This window comes from Haliotis asinina, chromosome 9, assembly GCF_037392515.1.
Source record: "Haliotis asinina isolate JCU_RB_2024 chromosome 9, JCU_Hal_asi_v2, whole genome shotgun sequence".
Classification (NCBI taxonomy): domain Eukaryota; kingdom Metazoa; phylum Mollusca; class Gastropoda; order Lepetellida; family Haliotidae; genus Haliotis; species Haliotis asinina.
In genome coordinates this window covers 49,362,335-49,386,185 of record NC_090288.1, presented here as the reverse complement: position 1 = coordinate 49,386,185, position 23,851 = coordinate 49,362,335, and the positions used below count along the sequence as shown (strand labels likewise).

Genomic DNA, 23,851 nt, shown 5'->3' with positions numbered 1-23,851 from the left:
AATCTATTTCTTTTCTTTCAAGATTTGTAAGAAAAGAGATGTGACGTGATAACTTTTGATAAGTTGTAATTAGTTTATTGTGGTGAAATTACTGATTGATACTATTATTATCATCAATCTCAAAGACTTGGAATTTCATTCGAACAGCAGTCAAAGTACCCTATGTATGGTGCATGTTACAAATCCAGCAAATTGTGTCACAAAGAGTCCATTGATGACACAATATTCACAAGTTTGACTCATGAATGTGTTGGACTTCAGTTTTGGACCAAAATGAAGCACATATAGGATCATCATCATTGATGCTCTCATGGACCATGTTCACCCAATTGTAGTAAGAGGCAACTAATGGGATTGGGTTGTCAGACTCACTGACTTTGTTGACACACGTCATCATATCCCAGCTGTGTAGTCTGATGTTCATGCTATTGATCACAGGATTGTTGGGTCCAGTCTTAATTATTTGCAGACCATTGCCATATGGCTGGTGTATAAACATTGCTACTTTTATGTTTCAGGTACATTTTGGTTGTACGCCTGCCTGGCATTTCTTGGTGCAATAATACTGGCCATGATATTGCCAGAAACCAAGGGCAAGACACTGGAGGAAGTGGAAGGGCTTTTTGCTCGGTCCTGGATGGGGGAGGGACCCCCGGTGAACTATAATACCAAGACTGTTCAGTATGTTCACATACGTGGCCTCAATCGTGATGGCCGAGAATCAGAACTGGAGTCCCCTGAGTAACCAGTCCGATTGACTTGAATCAGACAGCCCTGCGATGACAACCTGTGAAAGAGATAAACCATTACACAACAAGATGTATTAGAACTGTATTAGGATTTGAAATATTATCAAATGAAAGATGTATAAAATATGAACATTTATAGCTGCTCTGCTTTAGTCAAGCATGTGAATAGAACTGAGCATGAACAAATATTATTTTATAAAAATGGTTAATATGGTCATAATTTATTTTGAAATGTTTCATATCTAATTTGAAAATAATATGTTTGATAGCAATACAGGAAGTTGGTTAATATACATGTTATAAATAAAGGTAGTGAATATACATGTTATAAATAAAGGTGGTGAATATACATGTGATATTGGATGGTGAATGTATACATGTTATATGGTGACACCATATGTTTAAGGAAGGGAAGACAGAAAGGAAGCTGGATTCCTGTATATATAATCCTCATAAACCCCTGTCATTTCATGTTTTATCTCACTCTGTAGTACCGAGGAGGCAATGCAAACATTTACAATACTGTTCTGAAAACCATGTTAGACACAGACATAAGTCAGATAGTCCACAATTGGTGATTGACAGGGTGGTCTTGTAATCAATATTTGTGTTGTATAAAGACACTTGTCAGACGTTAGCAATGAACTAATTAGATATATTTCATGGTCTGCCCCTGGGGGTGAAGAAATCCTTTGTATTATACGTGTGATCAAACTCTATTTTATGAATTATGTTGTCATGCTATATAGTGTATAAATGTAGCATAGTGTAGATAGACAGTGTGGATAGTGCAGAACTTACAGGGAGGATGTGTCAATATATGTCATAATGTTTTCTTCTTGTTCTTTGTAAACATACATCATTCTGTCAAGACACCCGTGAAATGCTGAATAGCAACAGCAGTGTTGTGATGAAAACTGACTGTGATGAATTCACATTTAGAACATCACTTGTGCTAAAGAATGATATGTGTGACATATATGATATTAATGCTGCATTTCCAAGATATTACAGCATTTAGGATGGAACCCAGTTTGGTGCTTGAAGTGGCTGGTAGGCGGACATTTTCACAAGCTATACCGGATTATTATTTAGTTATTAATGTAGCATTGTAGCAATCATAACTGTTTCATATCATAAGAAACCTTGCACATTTAGACAAGAGAACATAGAGTACAGAGTACTTGAGGACCATAAACAAAGAAAATCTGTCTCTATCTGGTTTAAATGATGTCACATGACACGTGAGAGTACATGAGTCAAGTTTGGTCAGATGATCAGAAGAATATCAGTCCATGAATGAACACCCTGTACCCTGATCACCCTCTGTGTTATCTGATGTGTCCCTACTGACTGGGTCATGTTATCAATAGCATGCAGGACAATCAACATGGCAACAAATCTGGCACATTCCACAGCCCAGATAATCCTGATGCAAGTCTACCATAGGTCTCATTTATCTCTGAATTCCAAAATATTGTTAGTTAACAGATGCTTGCGCGATCATGCTATTTGTTCATGAAATAAGATTCTCTGATGTGTCCAAATATGAGTTCATATAATTAGATGGTCATTTTATCATCTTGACCTGGTGTTATCTGGGGACAGTCAGTGTCACATTCCTTGGAATATTCCCGGTACAGAGATAACCTGAGATATGCTACAGTGAACCGAGAAATGTCTGTGCATGTACCTTTATCACAGGAATAGGCCTTGAGTCACTAAACATTCAGGACCCATAGTATATTTGCAAGTCTGCTGTAATGTTTCTTATCTCACCTTTCACATTGTGTGTGGTTACTTTGTCAAGAGTCTAGACTAAACCAAATTAAAGTGCTGGAAGTGCTGAGTAAGAGTTGCTTTCCAGTTTTTCAGTAGAACACCATTGCTGTTTTGTTTCCTTTTGCAAAATGCTGGGTAGTTTGAAAAACAATAATAGAGAGCTGCAGTAAATAGAAAACCTTTGTCTCATGACATCAGAATAGTCAAGAAGAAAGATGCATGTCATAAAGATTAGTTGTGTTGTTTCCAAACTTTGTGTGTACATTCCTCTGTATCTTTTTTCCCTGCACATGGATGCCTGTTCCTGCATCACTTGTAACAGCTTGTATCCAGATGTCAGTTTTGTGGTGGGATCTGTGGCAGACTTTGAGGTTCATGGTAGGACTGTGGCAGGCTTTGAGATCAGTGGAAGGACTTAGATCTGTGGCAGACTTTGGTAGGACTAGTACTGAGATCTATGGCAGACTTTGAGATCTGTGGTGGGACTGAGATCTGTGGCAGACTCTCAGATATGTAATAGGACTGAGGTCTGCCAGGTAGACTTTAAGATGTGTTACCAAGTTACAGGACTTCGATCTGTGGGCAACTTTGAGAACTGTGGTAGGACAAAGATCTGTTGCAGAATCTCAGATATGTGGTAAAGATTGAGATCTGTGAGATGTGTGGTTACAGGACAAATCTGTGGCAAACTGTGAGATGTGTGTCACATTTCAGTGGCAGATCTCACAATGGTTTCTTAGTGTGATGAAAAACCCCCAGACCCACCCTGAGATACAACTGACCCTATATGTATAGTACAAGGTGTCTCTGGGGGTAACACTTTTAAGGGGTAATTACAAAAGCTCATATGAACATTGTTTTCACAGGAATCTTTCACAGGTTAAAGAACCTCCACTGAGTCCTATAATCAGAGTGAACTATACGATTAGGGACCATACAGAGATTGGAGTCCTATATAATTTAGGGACTATCCACTGATTTGAGTGTTATATATGATTAGGGACCATCCACAGAAAGATTTCCTACATATTTGATTGAAAGGTCTGCCAAAGATCAGTTCAATATATGAGTCAAGGACCTGCAGTAGATCAGAGTCCAAGATTAGGGACCTGTCATGGGTCATGGTCCCAGATTTACAAACCTGCCATAGATTAGGGTCCAGAATGTATCATTCAGGGAGCTGGTGATGAGTTGCTATGCACACACTATGCACTGCAGAACAAAGCAAAGAATACGTAACTGGTAGATATAGTTCCTGTGAGATTTGAGGACTCCACATCCACACTAGACTGTACTTTCATTGTCATTTCCATCAGTTTTTGATATAACAGGTTATCTATTAACACAATGTGATTTTCATCATTTTATTATTACTTCTCTGGCGATGGTTAATGGGTCGGAATGCTAACCCATTAATAAACATGACTCTCTGTGTGTGACTTTAACATACAGATACGTTCATTTGGACAATGTTTTAATCAAATTCATGGTTTGTGTACTTTTTTAGCTGCATTTTGTATTGATCTTGGAATTAGAACCCTAGTACCGTTGCTCTCTGTGTTAGATCATGTGTTTGTATAGAAGATATTTTTCGTAAGATTTACATGCATGAGTACATCAATGTAGCAATATAACCTGGTGCTGATATGGAAAAAGAGAAAACTGATGAACAGGTTGTGCTAGTTGAAGGTTCTATACATCTGTAGCCAGAGGATGTCATACACACTTGCCTTACAATATTGCCACTCTCGCACCACCAAAACATTTATCTTCACTCTAAGAGTCCACTTCAGTCAGACAGCTGGATAAGCTGCATTTAAGAAAACCACATCCATACTGATGGTAACTCAACTAAAAGCATTTTGAAGATTCACTAAACCTGTAACAGTAATGTTACATAGTTTGTAGAAATCCGTATTTGTATTTTCAAGTATGTCCCCAGATACTACAGATAAATTGTTACAAGGGTTGATCCCTCATCCCGTACCTGAATCCTGAAGCCCCGTGTTAAAGCATAGTGTATGTGTTAATACTAAGTTGTACCGTAGGGAAGTTGACAGACCCCTGCTATGGCCTTACTACCAGATGTATGTATACCTAGGATGTGTGAGAAGTCTGTGTGCCGCTCTCTGATGTAACAAGGAAATACCAAGATGATTTATTTGTCCATTTGTAATTGAAGTTAACACGTACTAACATTAAGGATTAAAATACTCCTGGACTCTAAAATAATGCATGTTCTATAATAGAGGAGTACCACTGTTCAAGAATGTTATTCCAGCCACTAGTGTAAAGCCAATCAGTCATACAGACCCTGAAACAAATATATCCAATACTGCCCATGCAAGTCTAGAACATGTGGCAAGTCGAGATTACCATAGTTTCAGGACGTCTCTTGGCTCGTTTTTAATATATATTCTCATTATAATTTATGAACCTATTTTTCTGTAAATGTTCATTCAGAGACTTGATGTCTAGTCTAAGCACAAGTCTATTCAGTCTGTTCAGTGTAGTAAGCTAAGCAAGGGACAGTATATGAGATAACACTAAAACCTACTTGAAATAACCTTCAGAGCCATGTTCAAGCTAACTGGCTGAATGGTTTTGTCACAGATTGCTGTACAGGGAAATTAAATATGTTTTGTGTTGACAACCAAGGAAATTTGAGTAGTAACCATTATGATAATGTGTTACAGTAATATATCAACATAAACTTGACGACTAAAGAGTTTTGTATAGTGTTGGTGGGAATGTTTTATTGCAACAGAGAATATAAATAACCTGTATCTATATATATTTATCATATCTGTACAAATACAATAGTGGAACACTGACACGTTGTTGATATCTGTATGTTGTTATTGTTAGACTGAATTAAAATGTATTGTGATAGCTGATCTCTAGGACATCGCTGGTACATACTTTTTGTGTACATTATAAATTATTATATATACTGGTGTATGAACTTCATTTGTGTTGAAACTGTTTTTATGTGATGAAGCAAGTGCTCAAATGAAAGTTGTATGTATCATGTCAAAATACAAATAAAGTTTTGAGCAAAATCCATGTTATCGGTGGTTATTAGAGGATGTTTTTGTTTGTTTATAATCGCGCACAGTAATATTCTACCTATGTTCCACCAATATGGGAGTGGTGTGTAAACACTTATCCAGACCAGACGATCCAATGGTTGACATCATGAGCATCAATCTACGCAACTGGGATACAGTGATACATCTCTTCAAAGTCACTGTGTCTGACTACCTGATCCCATTATTCAGGGTATTTAATTCTATGTGACATCTCTCTTTCAGCATTTGTAAGTCACACTTAAGATGTAAGTTAAAATCACCACACGGGTACTATGGGTATGTGTTAAGCCACTCACTTGCTCACTCACACCCTTAGAGCAGTCAAATGTTTGACTTCAAAAATAGCACTTTGTTCATGTTCATGTGAGTTGCTACTGGAAATTTCAGTTCCTCACTTGAGGGAGTGTGGGTTAGCCAAGTGTTTGCTCACTGCACCAAGGACACCAGTTTGAATCCCAAAATGGGTAAAACTCACCCAGTCAATTTCTCTGTGCTGTCTGAGGTATTTGTTAGTTCCAAGGATTGATGTAATGACAATAACAGTGCTAAGGTAATAGCTTGACTGCCAGACACATTAATCAAACAGGATAATACTCCACTTCAGGACTTAAACATTTTATATACTGTTTCAACAAAGTATCATAAACAATATATGCATAAAAGGCACTGTAACAATGAAAGAGAACCTATATGATAAGAAATTATGTTCAATTAAGTTGAATTCTTAGCACTGTATGCTTAATATCTGTCAGGAACAAGAGGCATAAAATGATCACAAGGCCTTTCCTAAATGAAAAGTACAAATAGTGAGACACACTATTTCAACTAACCAAATATGACCAACTGTATTCACATCCTCAATGTCACGATATAGCTGAAATACTTGGGTATGGAACAGACAAACCATGAATCAACACCATAAACATCAATCTACACAATTGGGAATCGATGACGTGTCAACCCAGTCAGTGAGTCTGATCACCCAATGCTGTTAGTCGTCTCAAACAACAAGCATGGGTTACTGAAGATCAATTCTAACCTGGATCTTCAGAGATTAGAAGTGTGCTGCATTTATCAATGGTACTAGAAGTCCACTGATGTCTCCCAAAGGACCCTTCGAGTGGCACCACAATGGCTCTGTGCGGTTTAGTCTCTAATAGCCTACACATATATTCGCCTATGTCTCCAACCGCCAACAAAAACAAAACTGACTAATTAGGATGAAAAAAGTGTACCCCTAATCATATAATGAAACCACCTGACCAGGGCTACAGTATTCTTGGTTGACTGTTATTATAAGAATACTTAGTGGAGTAGGAAGAGAAGCATATCCAATAAGAATTCCATTATATATTTAGATGTGGTGAATGAACGTTCTTCTTTTAGTAGTGATTATTTTTATAAATGGCCTAAAATGTTAAAATACAAGCAACTTTTTCTCAAGTTTTTTTTTTCCAAGAGATACATGTTAGCTTGGCTGTCGTGTGCAGAGGCAATACATTTACATGATTTGTAGTATTTTTTATTATCACTTTTGATCTGGTGAAAGTTTGATTTAACTTCTTTTCTACTCATAGTGTAAATATTCCTCTTTACTATTGAGAAGATACTGTTTAGAAGGATGTTATTTTCCCCCTTAAAACCAAATAATATATTAAAGTATTCTGAGTAATCTTGTACTGGAAATATTTCAAATTTACACTCTGTGTACATCCACTGGGCATAAAATGTATATATCCCAATCCTTTTCGGAAAATCGTCTTCCTTATAATTCCTTTCCTTAAGACATTAAATATCTTTTAAGATCAATAAATAAAGTCACTTTATTCCTCTTTTTCTTCTTTCAAATACTATGAAGTGTTGTTCTAAGAATGTAGGCGAATAGAGACGTATGTAAATAGAGAACAACCCCTCCATGCACAACATCTCAACACCAATACTATACTATATCCGGAAAGGAGGATTTTTTCCTTGATCGGAGGGAGTATTTGGGGACGTTATCTGTCTGGGAGCCAGTGTCCAATATGGTGTCAGTAATTGTCCACTGTTTATCTCCCAGAACCACATCCATCTGTGCCACACAGTCCATCAAATCCATACTGTCTCCCTGCTCCATGGCTACATCGACATCATTCAACATCACTAAATCATGCTCAATGTCGTACTGGGTTCCTGCTTCACATTTACCAGATGTGGGGAATATTACAGGAGATGTTGCAAAATCACATGTCAGTGTACAATCGGTTTGGGTACAACTGTCGCACTTAGGAAATATTTCTGCCAAATGTGACGAGTGTGGCATTTGTTTCCTAAACTTCATGCTGGTTACTGGTGTTGTTGCTGTAGATAAGGAACATTTGACAGGAGTTTTTGGTTTATTGTATTTGTTTTCGTCATGAATCCCTTTGAGACTGTGATCAGGGGTTGCATCCCTTGTGATGTTTCCTGTAGGTACCTCCAGAAGTATTGGTTCATCCCAGGCAACGGATGTCCATTGAGAAACATTCTCAGTCATTCTTCTAGACTTGGCTTTATTTGCCTGGTCTGTCTTGGGAGGTGTGGTAAGGCCTTCACACACTAACAGCAATTTTCCTTCCATAGCCCTTGAATCAAGACTGGATGCTGCTGAAGAATCGATACACTCTTGTGTTAATGATGCTGTCTTGACTGGTGAAATGAGGTCCAGTTTGTTCCAGTTGTTAACTGGACTAGGCGGGCGTGTTATTACCTGTTTTGATGACTTGGGTGTGCCACTATTTGTCACAGAGTTGTTTGGACCTGATGTATCTACCGATGCAATAACCTGTTGAGAATACAAAATATTGTGGCAGTTCATGGGCTCTTGTCTAAACATATTTAGTTTACCCTGTTCAGTTCTGGCTGACGTGTGAGCATATATTGACTTGTAGCTCTTCCATGGGGCAGAGGTGATTGTCTTTGAAGGTACAGCAAACCTGGAGCTGTAGGTGTGTGTGACAGTCTGTGCGTCCTGCAGTACGACATTGTGTACCAGTTCCTGTACCACCTGGTTGACCACCAGCTGGTCCTCCTCGCTCATAGTATCAGCATCTACAGCATCCTGAAACACAAAATACACACAGGAAACTGTATGTGTGTTACTGGTAATTAAAACATCAGCATGTTCACAATCATTAACATATTAATGATGACAAAGCAACTCATCAGAACAGAGAATTATTTAATTTTCATGATTTTCATGATTGTCTACCTCATAGAGGTGTGCAATGGCACTGTAAGTTCTTTGTTGTTCTGCCAATGTCCAAGTCATTGATCCTAACCTGTCATTATCACCTGTCATATTTGGATTCAGTGCATGTTCTGAATGTGACATGTGACATGTCAGGATACTGTTTAAGTCATGTTCACTTCATGTTAATCTTGCTTATGGCCTGTATGTTTGTCTGCATATCCGAAAATTCACACATCCGCAAAATATTCGAGAAATACCAGTGTTTGTGTAAATCAAGTTCAACTGTGATGCCCTTGGCTGCGATTGTTGTTTACAGATACTTTGTACCACCATTTTTACTGAAGGAGAATTAGTATAAAATACAGTATATCAACACTCTACTACTTGTTTGGGTTCAGAAATATATTTTTTTCCCAATCACTCCATCTTGCAAATATTTGTATTTTGAATTCAGACAACTTCAATCATTGACACAGTCTCAGCCTGTTGTGTGACTTCAGTTACTGATGTTTTATATTCCTAGGACTTATGGCTTCTATATGAACCTAACAATTCAACTAGACACTGTCTTAAATCTTCCAGACGAGATAGGATAGCCTATTGGTTACAGTGTTTGTGCAAAGATCTGGGTTGAATTTTCACATGGGTACTACATGCAATGAAAATAAGGTGATTAACCACACCAAATTTCTCTTGCTGTATACTGAAAATAATAGGCATGAGAAAATATTAGTTACAACGGGCTATCACATTTAATTGATTTATTGATCTCAGTACAATAAAACCTGCACACAAATTAGATTCGAAACATATCAAATTGTTTTGTATTTTGTGTATATATTGTATACATGATACAAATGTTCCCAGTACAAACCTCCTGTCTCTCGGACTGTAATTTGTCAGTTGGTGTGACAGCTGCGGCTGTAATGTCATACAGAAACATCATTGTTACACTTAACACGTGGACACACAAACATGAATATGCATGATGTCCAAACTATGAATGTGACACATTGCCCACTCTGAGTTATGTTGGTAATGTTTCAAAATAAGAAATTTAATATAGTAAATTTTTAGATAATTATTGTACACTACTCTTATTGAAAACAAATGATTAACCACCTATTGAACTCTGATAATTATATAAAGCATGAAATTAGAATTACATGTTGCTAATTAAGCAGGAGAAAGAACCTGCTTTTCTCTGCACTCACCCAAATATTTAACTCTTACAGAAAAACAGATAAAACATCATGAATGATACTGACTTGGTCAAAAAATATGTCTCACACTGAATACACACAAAAGAATCAGAAAGAAGATTAAATGCATCATACTTTGGTTTCCATCTTCCAGTCCATGTGTTTCATCTTCTGATTCATTTTCTAGTTGTCTCATCTAGAAATTAAATACATGTATGTTTGATATGTTGAAATCAGCTACAGCATAAAACAATAATTTGGACATGTATTAAGGCAATGCTGTCATGAAGATTCCTTTCACACATAAAACACTACAAACCTCTTCAAAGATTTCAGTGATTCGTGACGCTCTGAATCTGAAAATAACAGAAAACTGAATAATGTGATGCTCAAGTTTTGATGGTGGTCTTCAGTTTTGTTAAAAATAAAATCTGATTCCAAGGGTTATATTTTCACAAGGTTAAGTCTTTCGAAGACATATCTTGGAAGCATCAGACTATTTCTAAATTTTAAAAATCTAGGTTTACTGCCATTATGTGTAGCATATCACAAAATGCCTCTATATGTATACATTTTGCAGTAACCATAACAAATGGTATCTTAATAATGTCTAGTCATACTGGAAGGTTGAAAAGTTTTAAAAAAATGATGATAACGTGCCTGTCTTTGTTTGTTGCTTGGTTACCAGGAGAAACTGTTGAAGAACCATGTGATCCCCAATCAAAATCTGATAAATCATCTGTAAGTGAGAACAGAAGTTATCAAATGAATTTGCAATGCCATTTTGAAAGTGGTCAAACATAACATGTGTCATGTTTCCACTGTCATGGTAGGTTGGTTAGTTGGTTGGATGTACTCTGCAATATTCAAGCTATGTGACAGTGGTCTGTAAATTGTTTATGACAGAAACACTGACTGTCTGACCCCTCACAAAATACAAATTATGTTCTTGAGTAGACAATATGTAACCTGACAAACAGATGAAGATATAATCTATATGAAGAAACTTTGAGGGACATGTCCTAACTGGTAGCTTAGTACTAGGAATATATAGATGAATTCTTTATACTGTTATAAGGTGGAAAGCTTTCAAGACTGTGATAAACTAATGATATGAATACACAATCCCAATTTGAAAGTGGTCAGTTAGACATATATCATACATATTATTATATTTTCTCTGTAATATACCTTGTACTTTTGTGAGGTTGAGATATATCTGGCCTGATGCTGAGAGTGTTGGTTCAAATCCTGGATAGTATTCAACCTAACAAAAGTACTAGAATCTATACTTTACTGAGAAACTGTAATCCCAAATATTACATACGTTAAACTAAAGGTATTTCTGTGAATATACAATGCCACTATAAGTACTCCAAAATATAAAATCATTTTGACATTTCTTCTCAAGGCTTCACAAAGATATTAATAATATATTTCTATTAGGGGGCTGTTTGCAATTGGGTTACCTTGGATATTGTGATGTTTGGCTTGGTTACAGCTGGAGGTTGATGACTCTGTAGATGGTATGCAAGTCTTGGGATCTCTATGATCACCCTACAATACATGGGTAGCTTTTAAATTGAGTAACTGTACAATCACAGTTTCTGTCACTATTGTTGCAAATACATTACAGCTTCTTGAAATTGCAAAAGAAATTGATGAAATGTCGATGAAATTCTTTAAGTTACTTGTTTGCCTCTTTTTGAGAGAAAATTGTATTTAAATGTATTGAGTGTAGTTTAGTCAACCTGCAATATGCTACTCATAATCTTGTATAGTACTAGTTTTAGATTCTAGAATTGACAATTATTTAATCTAAGAAAATATTGAGATGTGTGTGTTCATCATATCATTTGGTTAAAAGTCTGCATATTTAGATATGCTAAAAGAGTATCACCATGAAGTTAGGTTTATCAGAGTACAAAAGATATTTTTAATTGTAACTTCAAGGACAGTGGTGTACATGAAACCATGAATTTAATATATGACAGTAAAAATGAACAGTGAACAAATTTGTGACAATGTCTATTCACTTCATGAGTATCACTATTCTCTTTCATGGGCTTGGGTCACATGGCACAAGTAAATAAAATTTTAGAGAAGGCAAAAGGGATATTTCAGCCTACAATCCTGTCATTAAGTCCTTGCGGGTGGAACGTATGGAGCTCAAATATCCATTGCAGGATTAGGAAGTATAGCTTCGTAATTTGACACTTTCGTGAAAGTGTCGCTATTGCTTAGTGTCTTGCAGACTTTGCCGTTCGCTTTGTCACACGTATTGTCGACAGAATTGACTGTCTGTCCACTGATTTGTCGTAGTTGTCTCGGACAGGTCAAAGTAGCTTTGACTAGGTGATCCTTAAGCGTTTTGTTTTTGAGATAAGCAGCAATATTTGGTGAGGGAAAAGTGTCTTGATAGATGTCTGAGCCACTTAATAGGTGCAGTGTTTTCTGACAATGGCATTGTGTTCCATGTTCTTGGGATTATAGTCGCTAACTAGAACCATTCAGTGTTTTTTTCCTGTTTCTTTAATTGGGGAGGATAAAAGAGATTTCCTGTCCTTGAGGTCAGACCTGGTTTTAATTTGTTGTGTATGTTTCTTTGGATACCCTCGTTTTAGGTAATAGTTGATGAGATTGAGGCTGTGTTTTTCATATTCCTCAGGTGTTGAACAGATGTGTTTCATTCGTAGAAACTGACAGGAGGGACCTTTCATTTTGATATGTCTTGGGTGACAAAAAGTATACAAGTACGAGTGCATGTCGGCGGGTTTGCAATAGAGTGTGAACTCCAGTTTGTGGAGGTCTTTATTATATGAGACCCAAGTGTCAAGAAATGTGACTTTGTTTCTTGAAAATTCAGACGTGAATTTGATAGTGCAGGTTCAGGATGCCAGTGGGGTTAATTTGCCAGTCAGGTTTGAGCCGTCTAATTGCCTGGGCTACAGTTCGTAGGCCTTCACTGTTGGGGATGTTGGTATAAAGAGAGGTGACGTCCTTGGTGACCAGAAATATGTCAGGGTCGTGGGGGACGCTAGTGGATTCTATTGAATAAAGTGGGTGATGTCTCTGATGTAGCTGCCATATTGTTTGACAAAATCTTTTATATGTTCGTCTACAAAACTACTGATTTTCTCGGTAGGAGTTTTGTTACCACTGATGACAGGTCGGCTGGGTACTTTCCCGGGGATAAGACATTTGTGGATTTTTTGCTGCCAGCCTGGCAGTCATTGGGAAGGAGGCCCAGGAATACTTCATGGGAAATTTCATCCCTTAAGTAGAGGTTTGTAAGATCTCTACTGAATTCAGCGCTGAATGATTCGGTGGGGTCATAGTCTAGCTTGCAATAAAACTGAGTGTCAGCAAGTTGTCTTTCGGGTTCCTTGATATAATCATTGGTGTTTTGGATTACGACCGCCAAGCCTTTGTCAGCTTTTTTCATGATGATTTCATTGTTGTTTTTAAGCAGTTCTATGGCACAAAATTCATTGCGGGTGAGATTCCGATGTTTGATTTTGGAGTGTTTGAGTTTAAAGAAGTCATGGATGACTGCCTTGATTAATTATTCTAGGCTGTGGTCATTGCTGTATGGTGGATTCCAACTGCTTTGGGTCCAAATTTCCTGTCTAGTTCAGGTTGTGTGTTGGAGTCCGAATCATGAAAATAGTGCGCTATTCTCATTTTCCTGTAGAAAGCTTTCAGGTCTGTGTAACTAAGGCTTTTGTTACCGTGTGTTGGTGTGGGGCAGAAGGTTAAGCCTTTCTTGAGTAGGCTTAATTCATCAAAGTTGATCTGATAATCAGACAGATTGACAACAAAGTGGTCTTTATAAGTTTCATCTCGTTTATTTGCATCATATTTGTTATTGAGATTCAGTTGTGAAATCATATGTGGTAAGGCTGAACTGTTGTTAATGTCCAATCCTTTGGCTAACATATTAAGGGCCTGACGTGGTAAGTCCTTCTTTTGTTGTCCAGTGGGGTGCCCTTTGGGGTTGGGGCAGTGGCCGGATGTACGTCTAGGTGGTGGCTGGCGGGTGTTAGGCTGGCAGCGACGTGATGCGCTCCGGGAGCGAGTTCTCCTTGTGCTTGTTAGACCTTGGACGAAATGTTCAGCGTCCCTGGGGTTTTCCTTGGCGGCAGCTTCTTTGAGTGTTCTGAAGTGCACTATGACTTTTTCATGTTGAGAGGTGGTTTCCTCTGGTTGATGGTTTCAATGGCGGCGGTGATAGTGTGGGTTGAGGCAGTATCGCTGGTGGGTGGGACCCTTGCTTGGACCTCTGTGACAGATTTCTCAATATTCTCCAGCTGGGTGTTTTGGAGTTGGATTTGCGTACGCAATAAAGTAATTCCATACATTTTTGCTGCTTCAGCTCTGATTTGGGCAAGCTCAATGGGGTATGTGGCTTGTATCGGTGGTGGGCTGGCCACAAATTGTGTGGGAATTATGTCTCCTTGTAGAGATGCTTCCAGAAAGTCTGTATGCACTCGGAGACAGGCCCTCTTTGAGTTTAAGCATTTCTGAGGTCCCTGTAAATAGGCATAAGGGAGTCAGCTAATTTAACCTCTTTCGACTTGATGGTTCAAACGCATATGTGAGCCGTTTTCTTTTTGCATCCGGTGGGTCAGTTCTATGGTGATGATACTAGAGAAGGAACACTCTGATATGATCGGTGTAACCACTGCTGACATCCTGTCTGTGCAGTACAGAGGGAAAAGTTAAAGCATATGTAAGATAACACAGGTCCTGATCAGCTTTGGTGTATCTGGGTTACGTGTTTTGTATGGCATGTACTCATCAGACGGAGATACTAGAGGCATGCGTGCCTCTTTATAGAGAGAATCTTGGTGGCGGTGTTGGTTATGACATCACAGGTATGTTCCCAGGCTGTGATGTCAAGAAGGCGCAGCTGTCAGTGGGGGATTCTCCATGGGAGCATTGAGACATATCGGAGCATCGGATTGATTGATTAGGCTTGTTTTGATCTCTTGTTTAGGGGTGTTTGTAATGGTGATTTTTTACAAATATATGGGTGAACAACATGTGTGTCTGTTGTGTGGAACAGATTCTCTCTGGTTTAGAGAGTCGGGGACCCGAGTTTGCGCAGATAAATATATGGCACTATATATTTATCTGCGCAAAAAATGTTTTTGTTTTTGTTTTTGTGGATTAACTCAATCACTAAAATTTTATATCGAGTAACTCATCCACCAGTAGTGTTGTATTTTCTTCCCCAGTTATCACGCCTATAACTCGAGTCCCTGACTCTCTAACCCAGAGAGGCCGTTCCACACAACAAACACACATGTTGTTCTACCCATTTATTTGTAAAAAAATAACCATTACAAACAACTCATTTACACACATCTATCAGACTATTCCTCTGACATTAGAGTCGCAAACTCACTTTGTTCTCACAACAATCCAAAGTGGAATCACACCCCAAAACAAGAGAAGATTAAAACAAGCCTAATCAATCAATTCGATAATCTGGCAAACCTAAGTTGCAACGTTCCCATGGGGAATCCCCCACCGACAGCTGCACCGTCATGACATCCCAGCCTGAGAACAGACCTGTGATGTCATAAACAACAATGACACCAAGATTCTCTCTATGAAAAGGCATGCGCGCCTCTAGTATCTCCGTCTGACGAGTACACGCCGTACAAAACGCGTAACCCAGATACACCAGATACACCCTGTGTAGTCTTACACCTGCTTCAAATAAAATTTTATTTTGAGTCTTTGAATGGCATATAGAAGTGATACACAAAAAAGCGAGAACTTAGTTATGTCAACTTTTTCATTATGAGGAACACAATGTTTGGAGTATATCGGGTGAAGAAGTAAGAATACACTCCAAAACATCAAGTTCCTCATAATAAAGAAGTTGACATCCTAAACTTCTCACCTTTTAATCTAGACATAGACTGGAAATTGTCACAAGCATCAAGGCTGATCTCCATTTAAAGCATATATATTATTATCCTATTTGGAAATATTCAAATTATGATGAATCCAAAATTCTTTACCCTGACAGTAAACAAAGTCATCATTGGATTTACTACATAACATTTCCCATCTTCAAGGAATCAAAGTTTTACTGAGAACGTGCTAGTTCAATAGGTGTAAACGTGTGGGCAAAAGAAAATGAACACCCTTACTAAGGATTGATAAAATCAAAGCAAGACATACAATCATTATGGAACATTGTGAATCGGCTTTCGACTGTAAAAAACACTTGCTCACAATGTCATACCAGGCAGTGACATGAAGTCTTGGCTCACTGTAACCTAGGATGACAATGCTGCTGGGTCACCATAACGTTCCTGGTTTCCACATAAGGGACGTCGACTTCTAATATGTGCTGCACTCAGACATCGTAGCGCGGTACATCGACTGATGACATGTCCTAGAGCTGCTTCCGCCATTTCCATTGCTGTCATAACTTGGTTGTGCAGATCAAGAGTATGTAGATGGCGTTCCTCCTGTGGCAAAGTCACACAGCGTCTGCCTGATTGTGGCCTGTCTAAGGTGCTGCTAGTCTACCTGTAATGCTGGAACAGCCTCATGATAGTACCAAGTGTACAGTTCAGGGCCCTTGCAATATGGCTTTTGTTGGCACCTATCTGCCTCATACCTATGGCCCTCTCTCTGTTTTGCGCTGCTAGCCGTGGCATAATTTCAGTAGTTTTCTGTCAGCTGATATGTATGGCCACCAATTCCCTGAATTTTTATACCAGTTCTTGACAAACATTTTGCAAAATCTCCAAGAGGCAGGTTTTGCCATTTTTTACAAATGCACATACTTTGACACGGCCAACATGCTGCGTTTGGGTGCATGATTAATGAGTGTGTGGGCAAACTGTTTCAGCCTAAAAGGATTTTACTAACTTGAACAACTCTGCCAAAAATTAAAACAATAAGTGTTCACTTTCTCTCGCCCACTATTTTATTAACTGTTACCCTTTGAATATAATGCAAGAAGACATAACAACAATTAACAACTACTGACCTTGAAAGAACGTTCTTCTTCCAGATATGGTAGACAAGGACTCAGGAGCATATCTGCTTTTTGTGGGGAATTAACTTCAAATGCATCTACTGATTTTCTGTTGATTACAAAAAATGTTACAAAAGGATATTTTGACATATGACTCAAGATAAAAAATAACTATGCTTATTGTTCAAAGCACTTTTAAAACATAGTTTACTATACAACATTGTATACTTTTCAAATCCATTAAACTATACATTTGGGGACTCTTGGTTTAAAATAACAAAATCAGAAAATGATACAAGATTATAAAAACAAGTTCTGTTTTGTTCATAATGCCTAAAAATCTTTCAGTCTAAACAAATAGATCTTGTCTAATGTATACTATTGATTGACATACCTATCTCCATTTGTACCTGATGACAATATCAGATCATAATCGGTCAGTATCTGTGATCCATAAGACTCTTTTGGAATGACGTCATTTCTCTTGAAATCCAAACTTTCTGAAAATGTATTTTCCATGTCCCGTTTGTTGAATATGTCAACTAAATTCTGTCTGGCAAGTGATGGTGGTGATGATGGCCTCATGGTTTTGGACTTCCTGGTCTCCATGTCAAAACAACTCTTCTCTAACTTTGAGAAAGAAAACATCTCTTGACTTTTTCCTAACTTTTTCCTCTCTCCCATTTCTTTATTTGGTTTGAATGCCCTGAATCGGTTCTCAATGTAGCCATCATATACATCATCTTGTAAATTATTCCGTGTAGCTGTGCTTCTAGCATGATCCAGTAGCAATCCACAAGACTGCAAACCAATGTTGTCATGTCCTTTGTCTGAGCTCCAACCATCAATCTTGCATTGGAATTTATGATGATGTGAAGGATCTGTCTTGGACTGTTCAGATACATAGCCTCTGTCAGTCAAGGACTTATAAGCACCTCCACTAGGAAAAGGTAATCTGCCTGCTTTCTTGTGGCCAGCCTCATACCTCACTAATGGTGTAGCACAAAAATCTTCAACTACCCAAGGATGCAAAGTCATCTTTTGTAAATTGTCCTGTGTTTGTGTTGGAGTAATGGTATGTTTATATGATGTCTTCTTGTCACATTTTGTTGGGTGAGACCCGTCACATATAGGTTCATGGGTTTTGATGAAAGGCTTCTCAGACTTCAATAAGTCTGGCACTGGTCTGATGTTCTGCAAAAGCAAACAAACAAAAGGAATGAATATCAGGTTATTGTCAACATTAATAACAGAACAAGCAAGTCTAATTCAAGTTGTTTTACACTAACATTTAATTTCTCCATGCAAACACGCAGATATTGAACTCATAGAATGACTTTGTTCCTTACCTCAAAGGGCAAGCGATGAAAAGTTTCTATTTGAAAACCTGAACCTAAGATGAACTTAATGTTGTTTTGTAAACTAACCTTTGAAACTCTGACAAAATCTCCATCAAACGGATCAAAAATCTTTTTGTTATTATATGAAATCTTGTCTTGAGATGACATGTGCTTGTGAGAAAAAGGTCTGTCATATCCTTGCCATCTGCCAGATGAGAGATGAGATTGCCCAGGTGGAGAGGAACTGCTGTCATATTCTGAACCTGACATGATCCTTGGACGGATGGAACTTGATTTGGAAAAGAAAGATGGTAATCTGTGAAAGCAAGCAAACATGCATATCTCTGGGGATTTTTCTGAGCACTTACGAAAATATTAATATTTCAAGATCTTTACCTTTAGATACTTAATCAGACACTAGTGAAGGTCAAAGTCTACTAAATTAGTAGATCATACTTTGATAACACAAATGAACCAAGTAATTTCAAGTGATCATTATTTCGTCCAGTCATTTATGAGCTGAAGAAAATATATAAGGCTGTGATGGATGACAATGACAGACTTGCAGTGACATAAAGCCTGGTGGGCTAAAAAGCATGCTATAAATCAATCTCTGTATCAGCACATTTGCTTGTTACTGAATAATGGTATACTTTCTGTGAAACAGGAAAACAAACTGATCTAGCCAACACAAATGTAGCAGAATTTGACCTGTTATAGGTTCCAGATGTGTTTGATGAACATCCTTGTTCAAACAGGCTAATCATTGATGGCATTTCATTTGGAGATGGTGGAAGTTCAACTTCATTGTGTTTTCGACCGCAGACAGTTGACTTGAACTTATCTAAATCTAATTTTCTCACAGGTTTAGAAAGATCTGTAACAAAATGAACATTCAAAAGAATAAAAGAAGACATTCAACTTCATCAAGAATTCACACAACATAAATCTCCAAACCACTGAGACAGTTTCACGTTACATTTTTAGGCTTATTGTTTCTTATTGATGAAATTCTTTTGAGGAATCAAAACGACCAGTTCCACTTGGAATTATTTCCATAAATATTGCACATGTTTATGTTTCATGAAATCTAAAAGTCTTCCATGGAAATAATTCTCCTGGAGCAAATTAGTGGAAAGGAACAATTTCAATACAGAAGCAGATACTCTTTGTCACCACTGGTTGTTCTTCAAGATTTTCACTCTTGTTACACCAGTGACTCTTTGCTGGGCCCAACCTTATAATAACAGGACTTTGACAAACAATTAGATGTAACAGTTTTCACATTACTCTGTCCAACATTCTCAACTTAAATCTAATATATTCTTAGTTTCATCACTTTAATGTTTATGATTTATGATGTTAAGTGAATGCTGATACCTTTACCAAACATTTCATTAGAGCGGTCACATATACAAGCATTTATTGACATATCAAACTGGAGCTTTTATTCATACTGGCATTAAATAACATATGACCTTGATCTGAATATTGTATCCTGCAAACCGTTTGCAGAGCCAGGAGATCACGACTAACTGCACCATTCTTCACAGCAGATGATCCTCGAAACTGATTCCGTAGTTTTGGTTGAAGTCTTTTTCTTTCAAAGAATTCCTTAAATGAAACAAAAATAAAGTGATTTCTGCATAAAGGTCTCAATAAATACAATATTCAAATGGAAAGCAATAATGACATTAATCATTATCCACAGCATTCAGTAAGGTAGGAAGAACTGTATTACATATATAAAAAACTTGATCAATTTTTATGTTTCTCTTGTACATCCATATTCTCGTACAACTGAAGTTGTAACTATGTAACTGCCTCACTGAAATGAATAAAATACTGTGATATATATCTGTTGTAGACAAACCAGCTTAAAGAGGTCTGATCTGAGTGTTTCCACATAAGGTCAAAACAGTAACTGATGTTATATGACAAATTTTCTTTGTGTTGTTAGGATAAATGTTAATTGCTGGATCAACATGTACAATATAATAGGTGTTCCTAAACGCTGACCACTGTTGAACCTTGAATTTTTTTAAATTCGTTGTGTTTCAGATATTACATAGAGAGGTAATTAGGCGTTAACACTATGCATTTAACGCTTTGGGCATGACGGAAAACAAAATACATTATTATAATAATTATACATTGTTTCTGAAGCTGGACTTGTATATTTTTAATGTCTCCCATCAACACCAGCAGACAAATGTTGAGGATTTATCAAAACCTTCTGGAGTCTTATTTCTTCTTGCAGTTTCACCCTCCTCCAAAATAATTTTTTACTTGAAAACACAACACCGATTTGGTGCTGATTGTGTAACTATTTAATCTGAAAGTCCTAAAATGCAGTGAATTGAGGATCAGTGAACTTCGGCTGATCACTAGCAGACGACGCTTTACCAATAACACTTTAGACCAAAACAATAAGAGATGGAAAAGAAGAGAAGTTGAATCTTTCTGTCAAGCTCTTCTTTATTCTTTATGGAAGTCTCCTGTCTCTGAAGCTGGTCCCTGAGAGGCTGAAGTCTTCTGTCAAGCCTTCTGTCAAGCTCGCCGATGATATTTCCTACTGATCTTGTTCAAGCTATTATGCCAATCTTCTAGATTATTGTCACTCATTTGCCATATTGACACTGTTTATATTACTTACCTAGCATAGTTACATATGTATCTGTGAGTATAAAACGTGCCAAATCAGATTCAAATCCAACTGTACTTCCGTCTGTATTGGTATTATTGAGAAGGAAATGTAACAAATCAAGTTAACTCAAACTCTTTTCTCATTTCAACAAAAACTAGTACTCATGTCTTCTCCCTCGTTAATTAGAGCAGAGCAGATTTGCGTAGGCTTTCTGCTATTCACTGGTTCATGTTCGCCAAGGCAGTCGACCCTCCTGGGCGTTATTAGAGCAGTGATGAGCTGATGATTGCCACACTCCACTGCTTTTCGGCAGTCCAGTTGTGTATTCGATAAAACATTCAAAAGTCCGTGTGTGAACCCCCTAATCAGTGGGTTTATGACAGTTTAAACCTTATTGGTTATGAGTGAGTGAGTATGGTTTTACATTGCACTTAGCAATATTTCAGTCATATGGTGGCCGCAATTGGTTATGACTATTATGAATGATCATAGGGAACACATATTCCTGACTGGAACAGAAGTAAGAGAGCATTCAGATTCACTTACAAAATCAAAATTCATCATCGCTGTGGGAAAGCAATAAATTATTAGGAGCACAAGACAAGAGAAGACAAGAGAAGACAAGACAAGACACTGTTGTCCAAGACTTCATTGTCCATATTGTGGAAATTTCATTGCACAGGTCTCAGTCACATTAAAGTAAACATGAAAATCATCTGTGCACAACAACTGCATCAAGAACATCACTCTCAAAAACTACATGCAATCCCTTTTCCTATTCATTTCATGTATACTTGAAGGTATAAAAGAATGGCAGGCCGTGTTTAATTCTAATGTCAGCACACACAGTCTATGGACTGAAGGGAGAATGGAACATTCTGAAAATTATAAGAACATGAGTTGGGTGTCTTAGAATTTTGTTTGTCTTTCTGATAATTTGCTCATAAAAATAGCCAATACTTTCCAAATGTAGACCAATTATTTTTTATGAAGTATTAAGAATTTTGAGCAATTTGTTTTTGTTTTAAACAGACAGGTTCCCATACCAGCATAGAAAATTAAAGTTAGAACAGACTGGATAAAACTTCTATACAAAAGCACCATAATGGTTTGGTCAAACTTGAAGTGTTTTAATCTCCAGTGTAACCACTGCTTGCATTTTTTATATAGTGCTAGTATTAGAATTCCATGATAATTCTGAGTCTAAAATAGTGCTGAGATATTTGTATTCCTCAACTACTTCAATGTCCTTGTCATTTATGGTTACTGCTGAGTTAGGTAATTTAACTTTCCTGATATCAATTATCATTTCTTTAGCTTTGTATATATTTAAAAATAGAAAATTTGAATTACATGACTCCACAAAGTCACTAATTTCATTTCTATAACATGCTTCAGATTCTCTTATTAGTCCTACCAGTGCAGCACTGTCTCCAAATTTAACAGTAAAGGCAGATTCAGAGGTACATCTACAATTGTTTGTGTAAAGAATGAGTAAAATGGGTGAAATAACGCAGTCTTGTGGAGCACCTGTTCCTGTACAAACATGATGAAAGAGTACCATTTACACAAACAAACTGTGGTCTATTGACAAGGAAAGAATTGATCCATCTCATTAAGTTTGGGTTAACATTCATACCTAAGGGTTTCTTCATTAATAAATGAGGTTCAATGGTGTTAAATGCCAAGCTGAAGTCAACAAACATATGTACCACAATTTCTCAATGCTGGCTCTGTAAGCAAATTGCAATGGGTCTAGAAGCGGGTTTACTTGATTTAATAATATATTTTTAATCAAACGTTCAAGGCATTTCATGGCAAAAGAAGTCGGGGCAACAGGTCTGTATTCATTGTTGATCAATGGATTTGCTTTTTGGGGGGCACAGGGGCAATCCTAGAATCTGTTTTCCAAAGAATGGGAACAGTTTTAGTATTTACTGAAATTTGAAAACTAAATATGACAGCCAACTGCTCTTTGCATTCTTTGCATACTTATACCTGTACCATTGTTTTAGCTGCTTCCAGTTTTTGTACATAGAGTCCAATGTTAACCCTAACCCTACTAACCTTAAGCTTCCTTCTGATCATGTGCAAAGAATATATTTATTGGTATCGGTATAAGTAAATCTACCCAATACATAGGGCTAAATTATCAACTAATATTTGATCATGCCATGATCCCACATGAGAATGTCTGACCAATTACTTGCATTATATTAATCATGCCTGTAATATACTGTGGATTCAAAATGGAAAGACTAGCTCATTATCATTCCTTGCACAGACTTACATACCTAATAAATTACTGTCATGCTTTATTTTAGTTCAACAGTATGTAATGAATAATGTCCATACCAAATATCATGATTAAAAAATTACATTATAAGGCTACAGAATACTGTAATCACCCTAAAGCAGACGCAAATCTTGTCAAATCAAATAAATGTTGTAGTTCCATTTATCATACGATACCACACAATATAAGCATTAACGTATCCTCGTGTATTTTTAATGTCTCCCATCAACACCAGCAGAAAAATGTTGAGGATTTATCAAAACCTTCTGCAGTCTTTTTTCTCCTTGCAGTTTCACCCTTTTCCTTGCTCCTCCAACCCAATTCATTACTTGAAAACACAACACCGATCTGGTGCTGATTGTGTAACTATTTAATCTGTAAGTCCTAAAATGCAATGAATTGAGGATCAATGAACTTCGGCTGATCTCTAGCAGACGACGCTTTACCAGTAACACTTTAGACCAAAACAATAAGAGATGGAAAAGACAACTTTTAAGCTAGATCAAGTAAAATGTTAAAGACCTAT

The 23,851-nt window shown here is 37.3% G+C and overlaps 2 protein-coding genes across 2 annotated transcripts in view; one reads left to right on the top strand and one right to left on the bottom strand.

Annotated features, from left to right (window-relative positions):
* LOC137295613 (proton myo-inositol cotransporter-like) overlaps positions 1-5,589 on the top strand; it is a 74,567-nt gene extending 68,978 nt beyond the window's left edge. The window contains exon 9 of the mRNA XM_067827054.1: positions 519-5,589. Within this exon, the coding sequence (XP_067683155.1) occupies positions 519-745 (227 nt within the window). The 3' untranslated portion in view covers positions 746-5,589. The remainder of the gene's footprint in view (positions 1-518) is intronic.
* Positions 5,590-7,562: 1,973 nt separating this feature from the next.
* Positions 7,563-23,651, bottom strand: LOC137297304 (uncharacterized). The gene is made up of 12 exons (XM_067829315.1): positions 23,589-23,651; positions 19,861-19,996; positions 19,094-19,259; positions 18,470-18,698; positions 17,437-18,236; positions 17,055-17,151; positions 11,506-11,593; positions 10,697-10,775; positions 10,356-10,392; positions 10,172-10,232; positions 9,709-9,755; positions 7,563-8,702 (listed from the first exon to the last, which is right to left on the bottom strand). The coding sequence occupies exons 1-12, from the start codon at positions 23,649-23,651 to the stop codon at positions 7,563-7,565; spliced, it is 2,943 nt and encodes a 980-aa protein (XP_067685416.1).
* Positions 23,652-23,851: the final 200 nt, after the last annotated feature.